At 47.3% G+C, this 15695-nt stretch overlaps 1 protein-coding gene across 5 annotated transcripts in view; it reads left to right on the plus strand.

Annotated features, from left to right (window-relative positions):
* The window catches only part of smarca2 (SWI/SNF related, matrix associated, actin dependent regulator of chromatin, subfamily a, member 2), a 214144-nt gene that overhangs the window by 52932 nt on the left and 145517 nt on the right, over positions 1-15695 (plus strand). For all 5 annotated transcript variants that reach the window (XM_041869484.2, XM_041869486.2, XM_041869487.2 and 2 more), the window contains 2 exons: positions 3420-3546; positions 8367-8540. In XM_041869484.2, coding sequence (XP_041725418.1) covers positions 3420-3546; positions 8367-8540 — 301 coding nt within the window. The remainder of the gene's footprint in view (positions 1-3419; positions 3547-8366; positions 8541-15695) is intronic.

Raw genomic sequence — 15695 nt, forward strand, 5'->3', positions numbered from 1 at the left:
AGCTGGGGGCTGAGGGGGGTCTGTAGCAAGCGGCAACAGTGAGAGATTTATTTCTGGAAAGGTGGATTTTTAGAAGTAGAAGCTCAAACTGTTTGGGCACAGACCTGGATAGTATGATGGAGCTCTGCAGGCTATCTCTACAGTAGATTGCAACTCCACCCCCTTTGGCAGTTCTATCTAGACGGAAAATGTTATAGTTGGGGATGGAAATTTCAGAATTTTTGGTGGCCTTCCTAAGCCAGGATTCAGACACTGCTAGAACATCAGGGTTGGCGGAGTGTGCTAACGCAGTGAATAACTCAAACTTAGGAAGGAGGCTTCTGATATTTATGTGCAGAAAACCAAGACTTTTACGGTTACAGAAGTCAACAAATGATAGCTCCTGGGGAGTAGGAGGATACTGGGGGCTGCAGGGCCTGGGTTAGCCTCTACATCACCAGAGGAACAGAGGAGGACTAGAATAAGGATACGACTAAAGGCTTTAAGAACTGGTCTTCTAGTGCGTTGGGTACATAGAATAAAGGGGGCAGTTCTCCGGGCGTTGTAGAAAAGATTCAGGGCATTATGTACAGAAAAGGATATGAGTACAGTTCAGGTAACCCTAAGCGTTGGGTAACAATGAAAGAGATAGCGTCATTGGAGGCATCGATTGAGCCGGTCTCGGCGTGTATGGGGGGTGGAACAAAGGAACTATATGAGGCAGTTTGAGAGGGAATAGGGGTTCTACAGTGAAATTGTATAATAAGAACTAACCCAAACAGCAATAGGCAAGGCATAATTGACATGGGAGAGAGGCATAAAGCAGTCACAGGTGTTATTAGAGAGAGCTAAGACACAACTGGAAATAGCGATAACGTTTGGGCTAAGACTAAACAGAATAAACAGGACAGGGTACCGTGTAAAGGAACAGTCCAGCAGGCATCAGCTGTGCAGCTGAATGATCATAAGGTCCAGTGAACAGCAATATGTGAGTCCGAGAGCAGTTCAAATTGGTGCTTCAGCACAGCTAGCAGGGAGCACAGTTGTAGTTTGCGTGTGCTAGCGGGCCGGGGGCTGGCAGATGGATCTTCGTGGTCGCCGCAACGGGAAGCCTGTTGAAACCACATCAGACTATTTCGTCGGCAAACCAGTCGTGTTGGATCGGGCGGGGCTCAGTGTCAACACTAGGAGGTCCCGTCCGGTTGACAGAGAGGTAGATAGCCGGGAGATGGGCCTGAGGCTAGCTCAAGGCTAACTGGTGCTTGCTATAAGGCAATGGTAATCAGCCAACAACAGGTTGCAGCTAGCTAGCTGGTTGTGATGATCCGGCGCTAGGGTCCAGTGATTCCGGCAGAAAGTCCAATAAGCTCTGGGTCGATAGCACGCTGGGTCGATAGCACGCTGTGCAGACTGGCCGACGAATTGTCCAGGGTAGAGCTAGAGCTGGCTGGTGGATAGTGTAGGCCACGGACAGTGGTGAAGACGCTAACGTTGACTAATAGCAGGTAGCCATTCAGATTGCGGCTACACTCGTTTCAGCTTACGGTTCTTGATGAAAGTTATAAAGAAATAATAGAATCCTTTCCACGTTGGGTGAGGCAGGTTGCAGGAAAGTATATTTAGTTAAAGAATGAAAGTAAAAAATTGAGAAATATATACAAAATAGACAAAAAAAACAAGAAACTGGATATTTACACAGGACGATGAAATAAAAGCGACCGCACTGCTACGCCATCTTGGAGTTGCAATGATCATGAGAACGGTGAGGAATCAGCCCAGAACTACACGGGAGGATCTTGTCAATGACCTGAAGGCAGCTGGGACCATAGTCACCAAGAAAACAATTGGTAACACACTACGCCGTGAAGGACTGAAATCCTGCAGCGCCCGCAAGGTCCCCCTGCTCAAGAAAGCACATATACAGGCCCGTCTGAAGTTTGCCAATGGACATCTGAATGATTCAGAGGAGAACTGGGTGAAAGTGAGGTGGTCAGATGAGACCAAAATCGAGCTCTTTGGCATCAACTCAACTCGCCGTGTTTGGAGGAGGAGGAATGCTGCCTATGACCCCAAGAACACCATCCCCACCGTCAAAAATGGAGGTGGAAACATTATGCTTTGGGGGTGTTTTTCTGCTAAGGGGACAGGACAACTTCACCGCATCAAAGGGACGATGGACGGGGCCATGTACCGTCTAATCCTGGGTGAGAACCTCCTTCCCTCAGCCAGGGCATTGAAAATGGGTCGTGGATGGGTATTCCAGCATGACAATGACCCAAAACACACGGCCAAGGCAACAAAGGAGTGGCTCAAGAAGAAGCACATTAAGGTCCTGGAGTGGCCTAGCCAGTCTCCAGACCTTAATCCCATAGAAAATCTGTGGAGGGAGCTGAAGGTTCGAGTTACCAAACGTCAGCCTCGAAACCTTAATGACTTGGAGAAGATCTGCAAAGAGTAGTGGGACAAAATCCCTCCTGAGATGTGTGCAACCTGGTGGCCAACTAGTACAAGTTTTGCCACCAAGTACTAAGTCATGTTTTGCAGAGGGGTCAAATACTTATTTCCCTCAATAAAATGACTGGTTGGCCCTGTCCGGGGGTATCGTCGGACGGGGCCACAGTGTCCCCCGACCCCCCCCTGTCTCAGCCTCCAGTATCTATGCTGCTAAAGTCTATGTGCCGGGGGGCTAGGGTCAGTCTGTTATATCTGGTGTTATTCTCCTGTCTTATCCGGTGTCCTGTGTGAATGTAAGTATGCTCCCTCAAATTCTCTCTCTCTCTCCCTCCCATCCCGGAGGACACTAGGACCATGCCTCAGGTCTACCTGGCCTGATGACTCCTTGCTGTCCCCAGTCCACCTGGTCGTTCTGCTGCTCCAGTTTCCACTCTTCCTCCTGCGGCTATGGAACCCTGACCTGTTCACCGGACGTGCTACCTTGTCCCAGACCTGCTGTTTTCAACTCTCTCTCTCTACCGCACCTGCTATTTCAACCTCTAAATGCACGGCTATGAAAAGCCAAGTGACATTTACTCCTGATGTACTGACCTGTTACAACCTCTACAACCACTGTGATTATTTGACCCTGCTGGTCATCTATGAACGTTTGAACATCTTGGAGACAAATCTGGCCTTAATGGCCACGTACTGTTATAATCTCCACCCGGCACAGCCAGAAGAGGACTGGCCACCACTCAGAGCCTGGTTCCTCTCTAGGTTTCTTCCTAGGTTTCTGCCTTTCTAGGGAGTTTTTCCTAGTCTGCATTGCTTGCTGTTTGGGGTTTTAGGCTGGGTTTCTGTATAGCACTTTGTGACATCTGCTGATGTAAAAAGGGCTTTATAAATTACATTTGATTGATTGATCTCTCCCTTATCTCTCCCTACCTTATAGTACCAACCAGTCTCCTCATGGGCACTAATTCATCATTCTCTCCTCTCCCCAGGCTGCAGGCTCGTATAGCCCACCGGATCCAGGAGCTGGAGAGTCTTCCTGGAGCTCTGCCTCCGGACCTGAGGAGTAAAGCCACGGTGGAGCTCAAGGCTTTGAGACTTCTGAACTTCCAACGACAGGTATGACAGCATCTCAGCATAAACTGCTTCAGACATGAACACTTCTAACACCATGTTACCCTAACACCATCTAGACCCAGACTAACAGCATGTTACACTAACATCTAGACCCAGACTAACACCAGCCCATCTAGACCCAGACTAACAGCAGGCCATCTAGACCCAGACTAACACCAGCCCATCTAGACCCAGACTAACACCAGGCCATCTAGACCCAGACTAACAGCACTAACATATAGACCCAGACTAACACCATGTTACACTAACATCTAGACCCAGACTAACACCATGTTACACTAACATCTAGACCCAGACTAACACCAGCCCATCTAGACCCAGACTAACAGCAGCCCATCTAGACCCAGACTAACAGCAGCCCATCTAGACCCAGACTAACACCAGCCCATCTAGACCCAGACTAACAGCAGCCCATCTAGACCTAGACTAACAGCAGCCCATCTAGACCCAGACTAACACCAGCCCATCTAGACCCAGACTAACACCAGCCCATCTAGACCCAGACTAACACCAGCCCATCTAGACCCAGACTAACAGCACTATCATCTAGACCCAGACTAACACCAGCCCATCTAGACCCAGACTAACACCAGCCCATCTAGACCCAGACTAACACCAGCCCATCTAGACCCAGACTAACACCAGCCCATCTAGACCCAGACTAACACCAGCCGATCTAGACCCAGACTAACAGTAGCCCATCTAGACCCAGACTAACAGCAGCCGATCTAGACCCAGACTAACAGCAGCCCATCTAGACCCAGACTAACACCAGCCGATCTAGACCCAGACTAACAGCAGCCCATCTAGACCCAGACTAACAGTAGCCCATCTAGACCCAGACTAACAGCAGCCGATCTAGACCCAGACTAACAGCAGCCCATCTAGACCCTGACTAACACCAGCCGATCTAGACCCAGACTAACAGTAGCCCATCTAGACCCAGACTAACAGCAGCCGATCTAGACCCAGACTAACAGCAGCCCATCTAGACCCAGACTAACACCAGCCGATCTAGACCCAGACTAACACCAGCCCATCTAGACCCAGACTAACAGCAGCCCATCTAGACCCAGACTAACAGCAGCCCATCTAGACCCAGACTAACACCAGCCCATCTAGACCCAGACTAACACCAGCCGATCTAGACCCAGACTAACAGTAGCCCATCTAGACCCAGACTAACAGCAGCCGATCTAGACCCAGACTAACAGCAGCCCATCTAGACCCAGACTAACAGCAGCCCATCTAGACCCAGACTAACAGCAGCCCATCTAGACCCAGACTAACACCAGCCCATCTAGACCCAGACTAACAGCAGCCCATCTAGACCCAGACTAACAGCAGCCCATCTAGACCCAGACTAACACCAGCCCATCTAGACCCAGACTAACACCAGCCGATCTAGACCCAGACTAACACCAGCCGATCTAGACCCAGACTAACACCAGCCCATCTAGACCCAGACTAACAGCAGCCCATCTAGACCCAGACTAACACCAGCCCATCTAGACCCAGACTAACACCAGCCGATCTAGACCCAGACTAACAGCAGCCGATCTAGACCCAGACTAACAGCAGCCCATCTAGACCCAGACTAACAGCAGCCCATCTAGACCCAGACTAACACCAGCCCATCTAGACCCAGACTAACAGCAGCCCATCTAGACCCAGACTAACAGCAGCCCATCTAGACCCAGACTAACAGCAGCCCATCTAGACCCAGACTAACACCAGCCCATCTAGACCCAGACTAACACCAGCCGATCTAGACCCAGACTAACACCAGCCGATCTAGACCCAGACTAACACCAGCCCATCTAGACCCAGACTAACAGCAGCCCATCTAGACCCAGACTAACAGCAGCCCATCTAGACCCAGACTAACACCAGCCGATCTAGACCCAGACTAACACCAGCCCATCTAGACCCAGACTAACAGCAGCCCATCTAGACCCAGACTAACAGCACTATCATCTAGACCCAGACTAACAGCAGCCCATCTAGACCCAGACTAACACCAGCCCATCTAGACCCAGACTAACAGCAGCCCATCTAGACCCAGACTAACACCACTATCATCTAGACCCAGACTAACAGCAGCCCATCTAGACCCAGACTAACAGCAGCCCATCTAGACCCAGACTAACACCAGCCGATCTAGACCCAGACTAACACCAGCCGATCTAGACCCAGACTAACAGCACTAACATCTAGACCCAGACTAACACCAGCCCATCTAGACCGACTAACACCAGCCCATCTAGACCCAGACTAACAGCAGCCCATCTAGACCCAGACTAACACCAGCCCATCTAGATCCAGACTAACACCAGCCGATCTAGACCCAGACTAACAGCAGCCCATCTAGACCCAGACTAACAGCAGCCCATCTAGACCCAGACTAACACCAGCCCATCTAGACCCAGACTAACACCAGCCAATCTAGACCCAGACTAACAGCAGCCCATCTAGACCCAGACTAACAGCAGCCCATCTAGACCCAGACTAACAGCAGCCCATCTAGACCCAGACTAACAGCAGCCCATCTAGACCCAGACTAACAGCAGCCCATCTAGACCCAGACTAACACCAGCCCATCTAGACCCAGACTAACAGCAGCCCATCTAGACCCAGACTAACACCAGCCCATCTAGACCCAGACTAACAGCAGCCCATCTAGACCCAGACTAACAGCAGCCCATCTAGACCCAGACTAACAGCAGCCCATCTAGACCCAGACTAACACCAGCCCATCTAGACCCAGACTAACACCAGCCCATCTAGACCCAGACTAACAGCAGCCGATCTAGACCCAGACTAACAGCAGCCCATCTAGACCCAGACTAACAGCAGCCCATCTAGACCCAGACTAACAGCAGCCCATCTAGACCCAGACTAACAGCAGCCGATCTATACAGTGGGGAGAACAAGTATTTGATACACTGCCGATTTTGCAGGTTTTCCTACTTACAAAGCATGTAGAGGTCTGTCATTTTTATCATAGGTACACTTCAACTGTGAGAGACGGAATCTAAAACAAAAATCCAGAAAATCACATTGTAGGATTTTTAAGTAATTAATTTGCATTTTATTGCATGACATAAGTATTTGATACATCAGAAAAGCAGAACTTAATATTTGGTACAGAAACCTTTGTTTGCAATTACAGAGATCATACATTTCCTGTAGGTCTTGACCAGGTTTGCACACACTGCAGCAGAGTCTCCAGATCCTTCAGGTTTCGGGGCTGTCGCTGGGCAATACGGACTTTCAGCTCCCTCCAAAGATTTTCTATTCGGTTCAGGTCTGGAGACTGGCTAGGCCATTCCAGGACCTTGAGATGCTTCTTACGGAGCCACTCCTTAGTTGCCCTGGCTGTGTGTTTCGGGTCATTGTCATGCTGGAAGACCCAGCCACGACCCATCTTCAATGCTCTTACTGAGGGAAGGAGGTTGTTGGCCAAGATCTCGCGATACATGGCCCCATCCATCCTCCCCTCAATACGGTGCAGTCGTCCTGTCCCCTTTGCAGAAAAGCATCCCCAAAGAATGATGTTTCCACCTCCATGCTTCACGGTTGGGATGGTGTTCTTGGGGTTTTACTCATCCTTCTTCTTCCTCCAAACACAGCGAGTGGAGTTTAGACCAAAAAGCTATATTTTTGTCTAATCAGACCACATGACCTTCTCCCATTCCTCCTCTGGATCATCCAGATGGTCATTTGCAAACTTCAGACGGGCCTGGACATGCGCTGGCTTGAGCAGGGGGACCTTGCGTGCGCTGCAGGATTTTAATCCATGACGGCGTAGTGTGTTACTAATGGTTTTCTTTGAGACTGTGGTCCCAGCTCTCTTCAGGTCATTGACCAGGTCCTGCCGTGTAGTTCTGGGCTGATCCCTCACCTTCCTCATGATCATTGATGCCCCACGAGGTGAGATCTTGCATGGAGCCCCAGACCGAGGGTGATTGACCGTCATCTTGAACTTCTTCCATTTTCTAATAATTGCGCCAACATTGTTGCCTTCTCACCAAGCTGCTTGCCTATTGTCCTGTAGCCCATCCCAGCCTTGTGCAGGTCTACAATTTTATCACTGATGTCCTTACACAGCTCGCTGGTCTTGGCCATTGTGGAGAGGTTGGAGTCTGTTTGATTGAGTGTGTGGACAGGTGTATTTTATACAGGTAACGAGTTCAAACAGGTGCAGTTAATACAGGTAATGAGTGGAGAACAGGAGGGCTTCTTAAAGAAAAACTAACAGGTCTGTGAGAGCTGGAATTCTTACTGGTTGGTAGGTGATCAAATACTTATGTCATGCAATAAAATGCAAATTAATTACTTAAAAATCATACAATGTGATTTTCTGGATTTTTGTTTTAGATTCCGTCCTTCACAGTTAGTGTACCTATGATAAAAATGACAGACCTCTACATGCTTTGTAAGTAGGAAAACCTGCAAAATCGGCAGTGTAACAAATACTTGTTCTCCCCACTGTAGCTGCGTCAGGACGTGGTCCAGTGTAACCTCTCCTCCTCTCCTCCTCTCCTCCTATAGCTGCGTCAGGACGTGGTCCAGTGTAACCTCTCCTCCTCTCCTCCTATAGCTGCGTCAGGACGTGGTCCAGTGTAACCTCTCCTCCTCTCCTCCTATAGCTGCGTCAGGACGTGGTCCAGTGTAACCTCTCCTCCTCTCCTCCTCCTATAGCTGCGTCAGGACGTGGTCCAGTGTAACCTCTCCTCTCCTCCTCCTATAGCTGCGTCAGGACGTGGTCCAGTGTAACCTCTCCTCCTCTCCTCCTATAGCTGCGTCAGGACGTGGTCCAGTGTATGCGTAGAGACACCACCCTGGAGACAGCCCTGAACTCCAAGGCTTACAAGAGGAGCAAGCGCCAGACGCTGAGGGAGGCTCGCATGACAGAGAAACTGGAGAAACAGCAGAAGATCGAACAGGAGAGGAAACGCAGACAGAAACACCAGGTGAGTGGACTCTCTGGACAATTACCTGTTCGATCTTCTGCTAGACAATTACCTGTGAGAGGTTTTGACGTGTTGAAAACACAAAACTCTCTGTTCAAACAGCTAACACACAGCTCAGACACCCAATATATGCCACCAGAGGTCTCTTCACAGTTCCCAAGTCCAGAACAGCAATTGATTTGATTGTGCCGGGACGGGCTCAGACAGCGAGTGACTGTGACTAGCACCCGTTGTCTCTCTCCTCCCTGCTGCAGCGACCACCACAGAACATCCAAGTGTTTATCGCACTATCCATGTTACTGAAGCTGAAACATAATGACAGCTAGGTCTGACTGAATCCCTCATTGGTTTAGGAAAAACATTCCCTATTCCTTACACCCTTGCTCTCTTTACATGACACATGTACTGTATGCATGGCATGCACGTGACCAGGACTAATATTACTAGAGAACGTTGGTTATGTCATTATTACTCCAGAATGTCCATTATTCCAAACTGCCCTGTACTTCTTTATGAAGGAAGCCTGGAGGTTTTTATTCTAGTGATGATCCAGTATTTCAACATGTCCAGGTGGTAAGGCCATACTGATACAGTTCACTCTGAAAGTATTCAGACCCCTTGACTTTTTCCACACTTTGTTACATTTCAGCCTTATTCTAAAATTGATTAAATTATTTTCTTCCCTCATCAATCTACACACAAAACCCCAAAATGACAAAGCAAAAACAGGTTTTAGAAAGAGCTCTCAGAACCTCAGACTGGGGCAAAGGTTCACCTTCCAACAGGACAACGACCCTAAGCACACAGCCAAGACAACGCAGCAGTGGCTTCGGGACAAGTCTGAATGTCCTTAAGTGGCCCAGCCAGAGCCCGGACTTGAACCCGATCTAACATCTCTGGAGAGACCAGAAAATAGCTGTGCAGCGACGCTCCCCATCCAACCTGACAGAGCTTGAGAGGATCTGCAGAGAAGAATGGGAGAAACTCCCCAAATACAGGTGTGCCAAGCTTGTAGCGTCATACCCAAGAAGACTCAAGGCTGTAATCGCTGCCAAAGGTGCTAAAACAAAGTACAGAGTAAAGGGTCTGAATGTAAATGTGAAATGTGTTTTTTGTTTTTAATACATTTGCAAAAATGTATAGATACCTGTTTTTGCTTTGTCATTATGGGGTATTGTGTGTAGATTGATGAGTTTTTGTTATTTTTGTTATCCATTTTAGAATAAGTCTGTAACGTAACAAAATGTGGATCAAGTCAAGGGGTCTGAATACTTTCCGAATGCACTGTATTAACAGTAGATCTACACGGAGTATACAAAACATTAAGAACACCTTCTCTTTCCATGACATAGACTGACCAGGTGAATCCAGGTGAAAGCTATGATCCCTTATTGATGTTACCTGTTAAATCCACTTCAATCAGTGTAGATGAAGGGGAGGAGACAGGTTAAAGAAGGATGTTTAAGCCAATTGAGACATGGATTGTCTATGTGTGCCATTCAGACAAAATATTTACCTGCCTTTGAACAGGGTATGGTAGTAGGTGCCAGGCGCACCGGTTTGAGTGTGTCAAGAACTGCAACGCTGCTGGGTGTTTCCCTTTCAACAGTTTACAGTGTCTATCAAGAATGTTCCACCAACTACGCATCATCTTCTATCTCCAGCTCCAGGTTCTGTGCCAGGAACACAAACATATTGGCTTTGTCCAGCTTGAGGCACGAGGGGGACAGGGGTAACAATGTTCCCTGCAGTGCTGAACATTCGCTCTGATGCGGTGCTCATGTATCTGCGTGCTTCAACATCAATGCATAGCCAGTCAGGTTGTCTCACCACCAGGTGTTGGGTCAGGCTGTTCCTGCAGGTAGCGAGTCAGTTCGGTGTCTGCACGGACTATGAGGGGTTCAGGGGCAGTGGTTTGGGCCCTTCGCTTCTGGAGGAATTCCTTTTCTTGGCAGGTGGTGGCGGACTCGCTCCATCATTCGAGTCATCATCTCCCCCAGTTGCAGTAGCAGCAGTAGCGCCGCCACCATCTCTTTCAGAAGTACTTCTCTCGTCTCCTTCAAATCATCCCCTTCACATCTGTGTCTTGGATCCAGGAGGGAAAACTTGGACAAAAAGGTATTTTATTGTCGGTAGGCTGTACTTGTCCTCGTGCACAATGAACGTCTTCCTTTTTTAGCTTTGTGTTAGGTCAGTGTCGTTGGTGAGGTCGGGCTTCACTGACGAGACGGTGACATAACTCTCACCAGAGAGAACATCAGTGAAGTCAGCCACAGGCTTCACTGACGAGACGGTGACATAACTCTCACCAGAGAGAACATCAGTGAAGTCAGCCACAGGCTTCACTGACGAGACGGTGACATAACTCTCACCAGAGAGAACATCAGTGAAGTCAGCCACAGGCTTCACTGACGAGACGGTGACATAACTCTCACCAGAGAGAACATCAGTGAAGTCAGCCACAGGCTTCACTGACGAGACGGTGACATAACTCTCACCAGAGAGAACATCAGTGAAGTCAGCCACAGGCTTCACTGACGAGACGGTGACATAACTCTCACCAGAGAGAACATCAGTGAAGTCAGCCACAGGCTTCACTGACGAGACGGTGACATAACTCTCACCAGAGAGAACATCAGTGAAGTCAGCCACAGGCTTCACTGACGAGACGGTGACATAACTCTCACCAGAGAGAACATCAGTGAAGTCAGCCACAGGCTTCACTGACGAGACGGTGACATAACTCTCACCAGAGAGAACATCAGTGAAGTCAGCCACAGGCTTCACTGACGAGACGGTGACATAACTCTCACCAGAGAGAACATCAGTGAAGTCAGCCACAGGCTTCACTGACGAGACGGTGACATAACTCTCACCAGAGAGAACATCAGTGAAGTCAGCCACAGGCTTCACTGACGAGACGGTGACATAACTCTCACCAGAGAGAACATCAGTGAAGTCAGCCACAGGCTTCACTGACGAGACGGTGACATAACTCTCACCAGAGAGAACATCAGTGAAGTCAGCCACAGGCTTCACTGACGAGACGGTGACATAACTCTCACCAGAGAGAACATCAGTGAAGTCAGCCACAGGCTTCACTGACGCAGACGGTGACATAACTCTCACCAGAGAGAACATCAGTGAAGTCAGCCACAGGCTTCACTGACGAGACGGTGACATAACTCTCACCAGAGAGAACATCAGTGAAGTCAGCCACAGGCTTCACTGACGAGACGGTGACATAACTCTCACCAGAGAGAACATCAGTGAAGTCAGCCACAGGCTTCACTGACGAGACGGTGACATAACTCTCACCAGAGAGAACATCAGTGAAGTCAGCCACAGGCTTCACTGACGAGACGGTTACATAACTCTCACCAGAGAGAACATCAGTGAAGTCAGCCACAGGCTTCACTGACGAGACGGTGACATAACTCTCACCAGAGAGAACATCAGTGAAGTCAGCCACAGGCTTCACTGACGAGACGGTGACATAACTCTCACCAGAGAGAACATCAGTGAAGTCAGCCACAGGCTTCACTGACGAGACGGTGACATAACTCTCACCAGAGAGAACATCAGTGAAGTCAGCCACAGGCTTCACTGACGAGACGGTGACATAACTCTCACCAGAGACAGGGTTCCCACAATGTGCTTGAGGTGCTTAAAGTACTTGAATTTGGCACTCTGAAAAGTAATGGAATACCTTGAAAATCAGACATTTTCTCAAGTTAGTACATTCGGCCAGGTTGTCAGTTGTGTGGGATTCCGGCATGTAGGGATTTCAGTGTCCAGTCTTTCATGAGATTCTCCACCGTTCTGAAGGGCACCATTCCTAGAGCTAAATAATGACTTACACTGTCTGTCAGAGCCATTTATCGCTCTCCTGTTTGGATTTTGTGCCTCAGGCAAAGGCTGCCACACTGTGGATGGCGAGGCAGCAACAGCAATGGTGGCTAACGCAAGTTGGACATACAGTCTATATGGTAGTCTATATGGTAGTCTATATGGTAGTCTATATGGTATTGTATATGGTTGTCTATATGGTCTATATGGAATTCTATATGGTAGTGTATATGGTAGTGTATATGGTAGTCTATATGGTAGTTTATATGGTAGTCTATATGGTAGTTTATATGGTAGTTTATATGGTAGTCTATATGGTAGTCTATATGGTAGTTTATATGGTAGTCTATATGGTAGTCTATATGGTAGTTTATATGGTAGTTTATATGGTAGTCTATATGGTAGTCTATATGGTAGTCTATATGGTAGTTTATATGGTAGTCTATATGGTAGTTTATATGGTAGTCTATATGGTAGTCTATATGGTAGTCTATATGGTAGTTTATATGGTAGTTTATATGGTATTCTATATTGTAGTGTATATGGTAGTCTATATGGTATTCTATATTGTAGTGTATATGGTAGTCTATATGGTAGTTTATATGGTAGTCTATATGGTAGTCTATATGGTAGTTTATATGGTAGTCTATATGGTAGTCTATATGGTAGTCTATATGGTAGTCTATATGGTAGTTTATATGGTAGTCTATATGGTAGTCTATATGGTAGTTTATATGGTAGTCTATATGGTAGTCTATATGGTAGTCTATATGGTAGTTTATATGGTAGTCTATATGGTAGTCTATATGGTAGTCTATATGGTAGTTTATATGGTAGTCTATATGGTAGTCTATATGGTAGTGTATATGGTAGTCTATATGGTAGTCTATATGGTAGTTTATATGGTAGTTTATATGGTAGTCTATATGGTAGTCTATATGGTAGTCTATATGGTAGTCTATATGGGCTAGATGGTAGTATAGATGGTAGTCTATATGGTAGTTTATATGGTAGTCTATATGGTAGTCTATATGGGCTAGATGGTAGTATAGATGGTAGTATAGATGGTATTCTATATGGTAGTATAGATGGTAGGATAGATGGTAATATACAGTTCCTTCAGAAAGTATTCAGACCCATTGACTTTTTCCACATTTTGTTACTTTACAGCCTTATTCTAAAATTGATTCAATAGTTTTTCCCCTCATCAATCTACACACAATACCCCATAATGACAAAGCAAAAACAGGTTTTTAGAAATGTTTGCAAATGTATTAAAAACAAAAAACTGAATTATCACATTTACATACGTTTTCAGACCCTTTACTCAGTACTTTGTTGAAGCACCTTTGGCAGCGATTACAACCTCGAGTCTTCTTGGGTATGATGCTACACACCTGTATTTGGGGAGTTTCTCCCATTCTTCTCTGCAGATCCTCTTAAGCTCTGTCAGGTTGGATGGGGAGCGTCGCTGCACAGCTATTTTCAGGTCCCTCCAGAGATGTTAGATCGGGTTCAAGTCCGGGCTCTGGCTGGGCCACTCAAGGACATTCAGAGACTTGTCCAGAAGCCACTCCTGCGTTGTCTTGGCTGTGTGCTTAGGTTCGTTGTCCTGTTGGAAGGTGAACCTGCACCCCAGTCTGAGGTCCTGAGAGCTCTGGAGCAGGTTTTCATCAAGGATCTCTCTGTACTTTGCTCCGTTCATCTTTCCCTCGATCCTGACTAGTCTCCCAGTCCCTGCCGCTGAAAAACATCCCCACAGCATGATGCTGCCACCACCATGCTTCACCGTAGGGATGGTGCCAGGTTTCCTCCAGACGTGACGCTTGGCATTCATGCCAAAGAGTTCAATCTTGGTTTCATCAGACCAGAGAATCTTGTTTCTCATAGTCTGGGAGTCCTTTAAGTGCCTTTTGGCAAACTCCAAGCGGGCTGTCATGGGCCTTTTACTGAAGAGTGGCTTCCGTCTGGCCACTCTACCATAAAGGCCTGATTGGTGGAGTGCTGCAGAGATGGTTGTCCTTCTGGAAGGTTCTCCCATCTCCACAGAGGAACTCTGGAGCTCTGTCAGAGTCACCTCCCTGACCAAGGCCCTTCTCCCCCGATTGCTCAGTTTGGCCGGGCGGCCAGCTCTAGGAAGGTTCTTGGTGGTTCCAAACTTCTTCCATTTAAGAATGATGGAGGCCACTGTGTTCTTGGGGACCTTCAATGCTGCAGAAATGTTTTGGTACCCTTCCCCAGATCTGTGCCTCGACACAATCCTGTCTCTGAGCTCTACGGACAATTCCTTCGATCACACATGGCTTGGTTTTTGCTCTGACATGCACTGTCAACTGTGGGACCTTATATAGACAGATGTGTGCCTTTCCAAATCATGTCCAATCAATTAAATGTACCACAGATGGGATCCAATCAAGCTGTAGAAACATCTCAAGGATGATTAATGGAAACAGGATGCACCTGAGCTCAATTTCGAGTCTCATAGCAAAGGTTCTGAATACATTTACATTTGACATTTTAGTCATTTAGCAGACGCTCTTATCCAGAGCGACTTACAGTTAGTGAGCGCATACATTTTCATACTGGCCCCCCGTGGGAAACGAACCCACAACCCTGCCGTTGCAAGCGCCATGCTCTACCAACTGAGCTACAGGGGACTTATGTAAATAAGGTATTTCTGTTTTAAATTTTTATAAATTTGCAAAAATGTCTGAACCTGTTTTCACTTTGTCATTATGGGGTATTGTGTGTAGATAAAATAAAATAAAATCAATTTTACAATAAGGCTGTAACGTAAGGAAATGTGTAAAAAGGGAAGGGGTCTGAATACTTTCTGAATGCACTGTATATTACCATATAGGCTGTAGGCCACAGGGTTAGGTTCATCCTCAGGTGCTTCCGAAGATTTGTGCTGCTGGAATTCTGCAAACAGTCTGGTGCAAGTCATCTGGTTCTCCATCTTCATTATGTTTGGAACCGAAATGTGCCCAAATCGGCGATGCTATATTTTGTTGTTGCTACGAGAGACGTCTTTTTCACCTCACTCCACCGATCTATTGAACAGTGAAGGGCAGAGGCTACCCATCTACCTAACCCTACCCCTCACCCTAACCCTAACCCTAACCCATCTACCTAACCCTAACCCTAACCCTAACCCTACCCCTATATTTTAGACAAGTTAAATACATTCAGAATAAATGGTCGGGTCTAGGGGCTCCAGTATGGGAGGTATTTCAATTGAAGACCACCAACATTGTATATGGAATTGAATGTCTACAATGTGGAAAACTGTATATTGGAGAAACT

This window comes from Coregonus clupeaformis, unplaced genomic scaffold (genome assembly GCF_020615455.1).
Source record: "Coregonus clupeaformis isolate EN_2021a unplaced genomic scaffold, ASM2061545v1 scaf0167, whole genome shotgun sequence".
In the NCBI taxonomy this organism is placed as follows: Eukaryota; Metazoa; Chordata; class Actinopteri; order Salmoniformes; family Salmonidae; genus Coregonus; species Coregonus clupeaformis.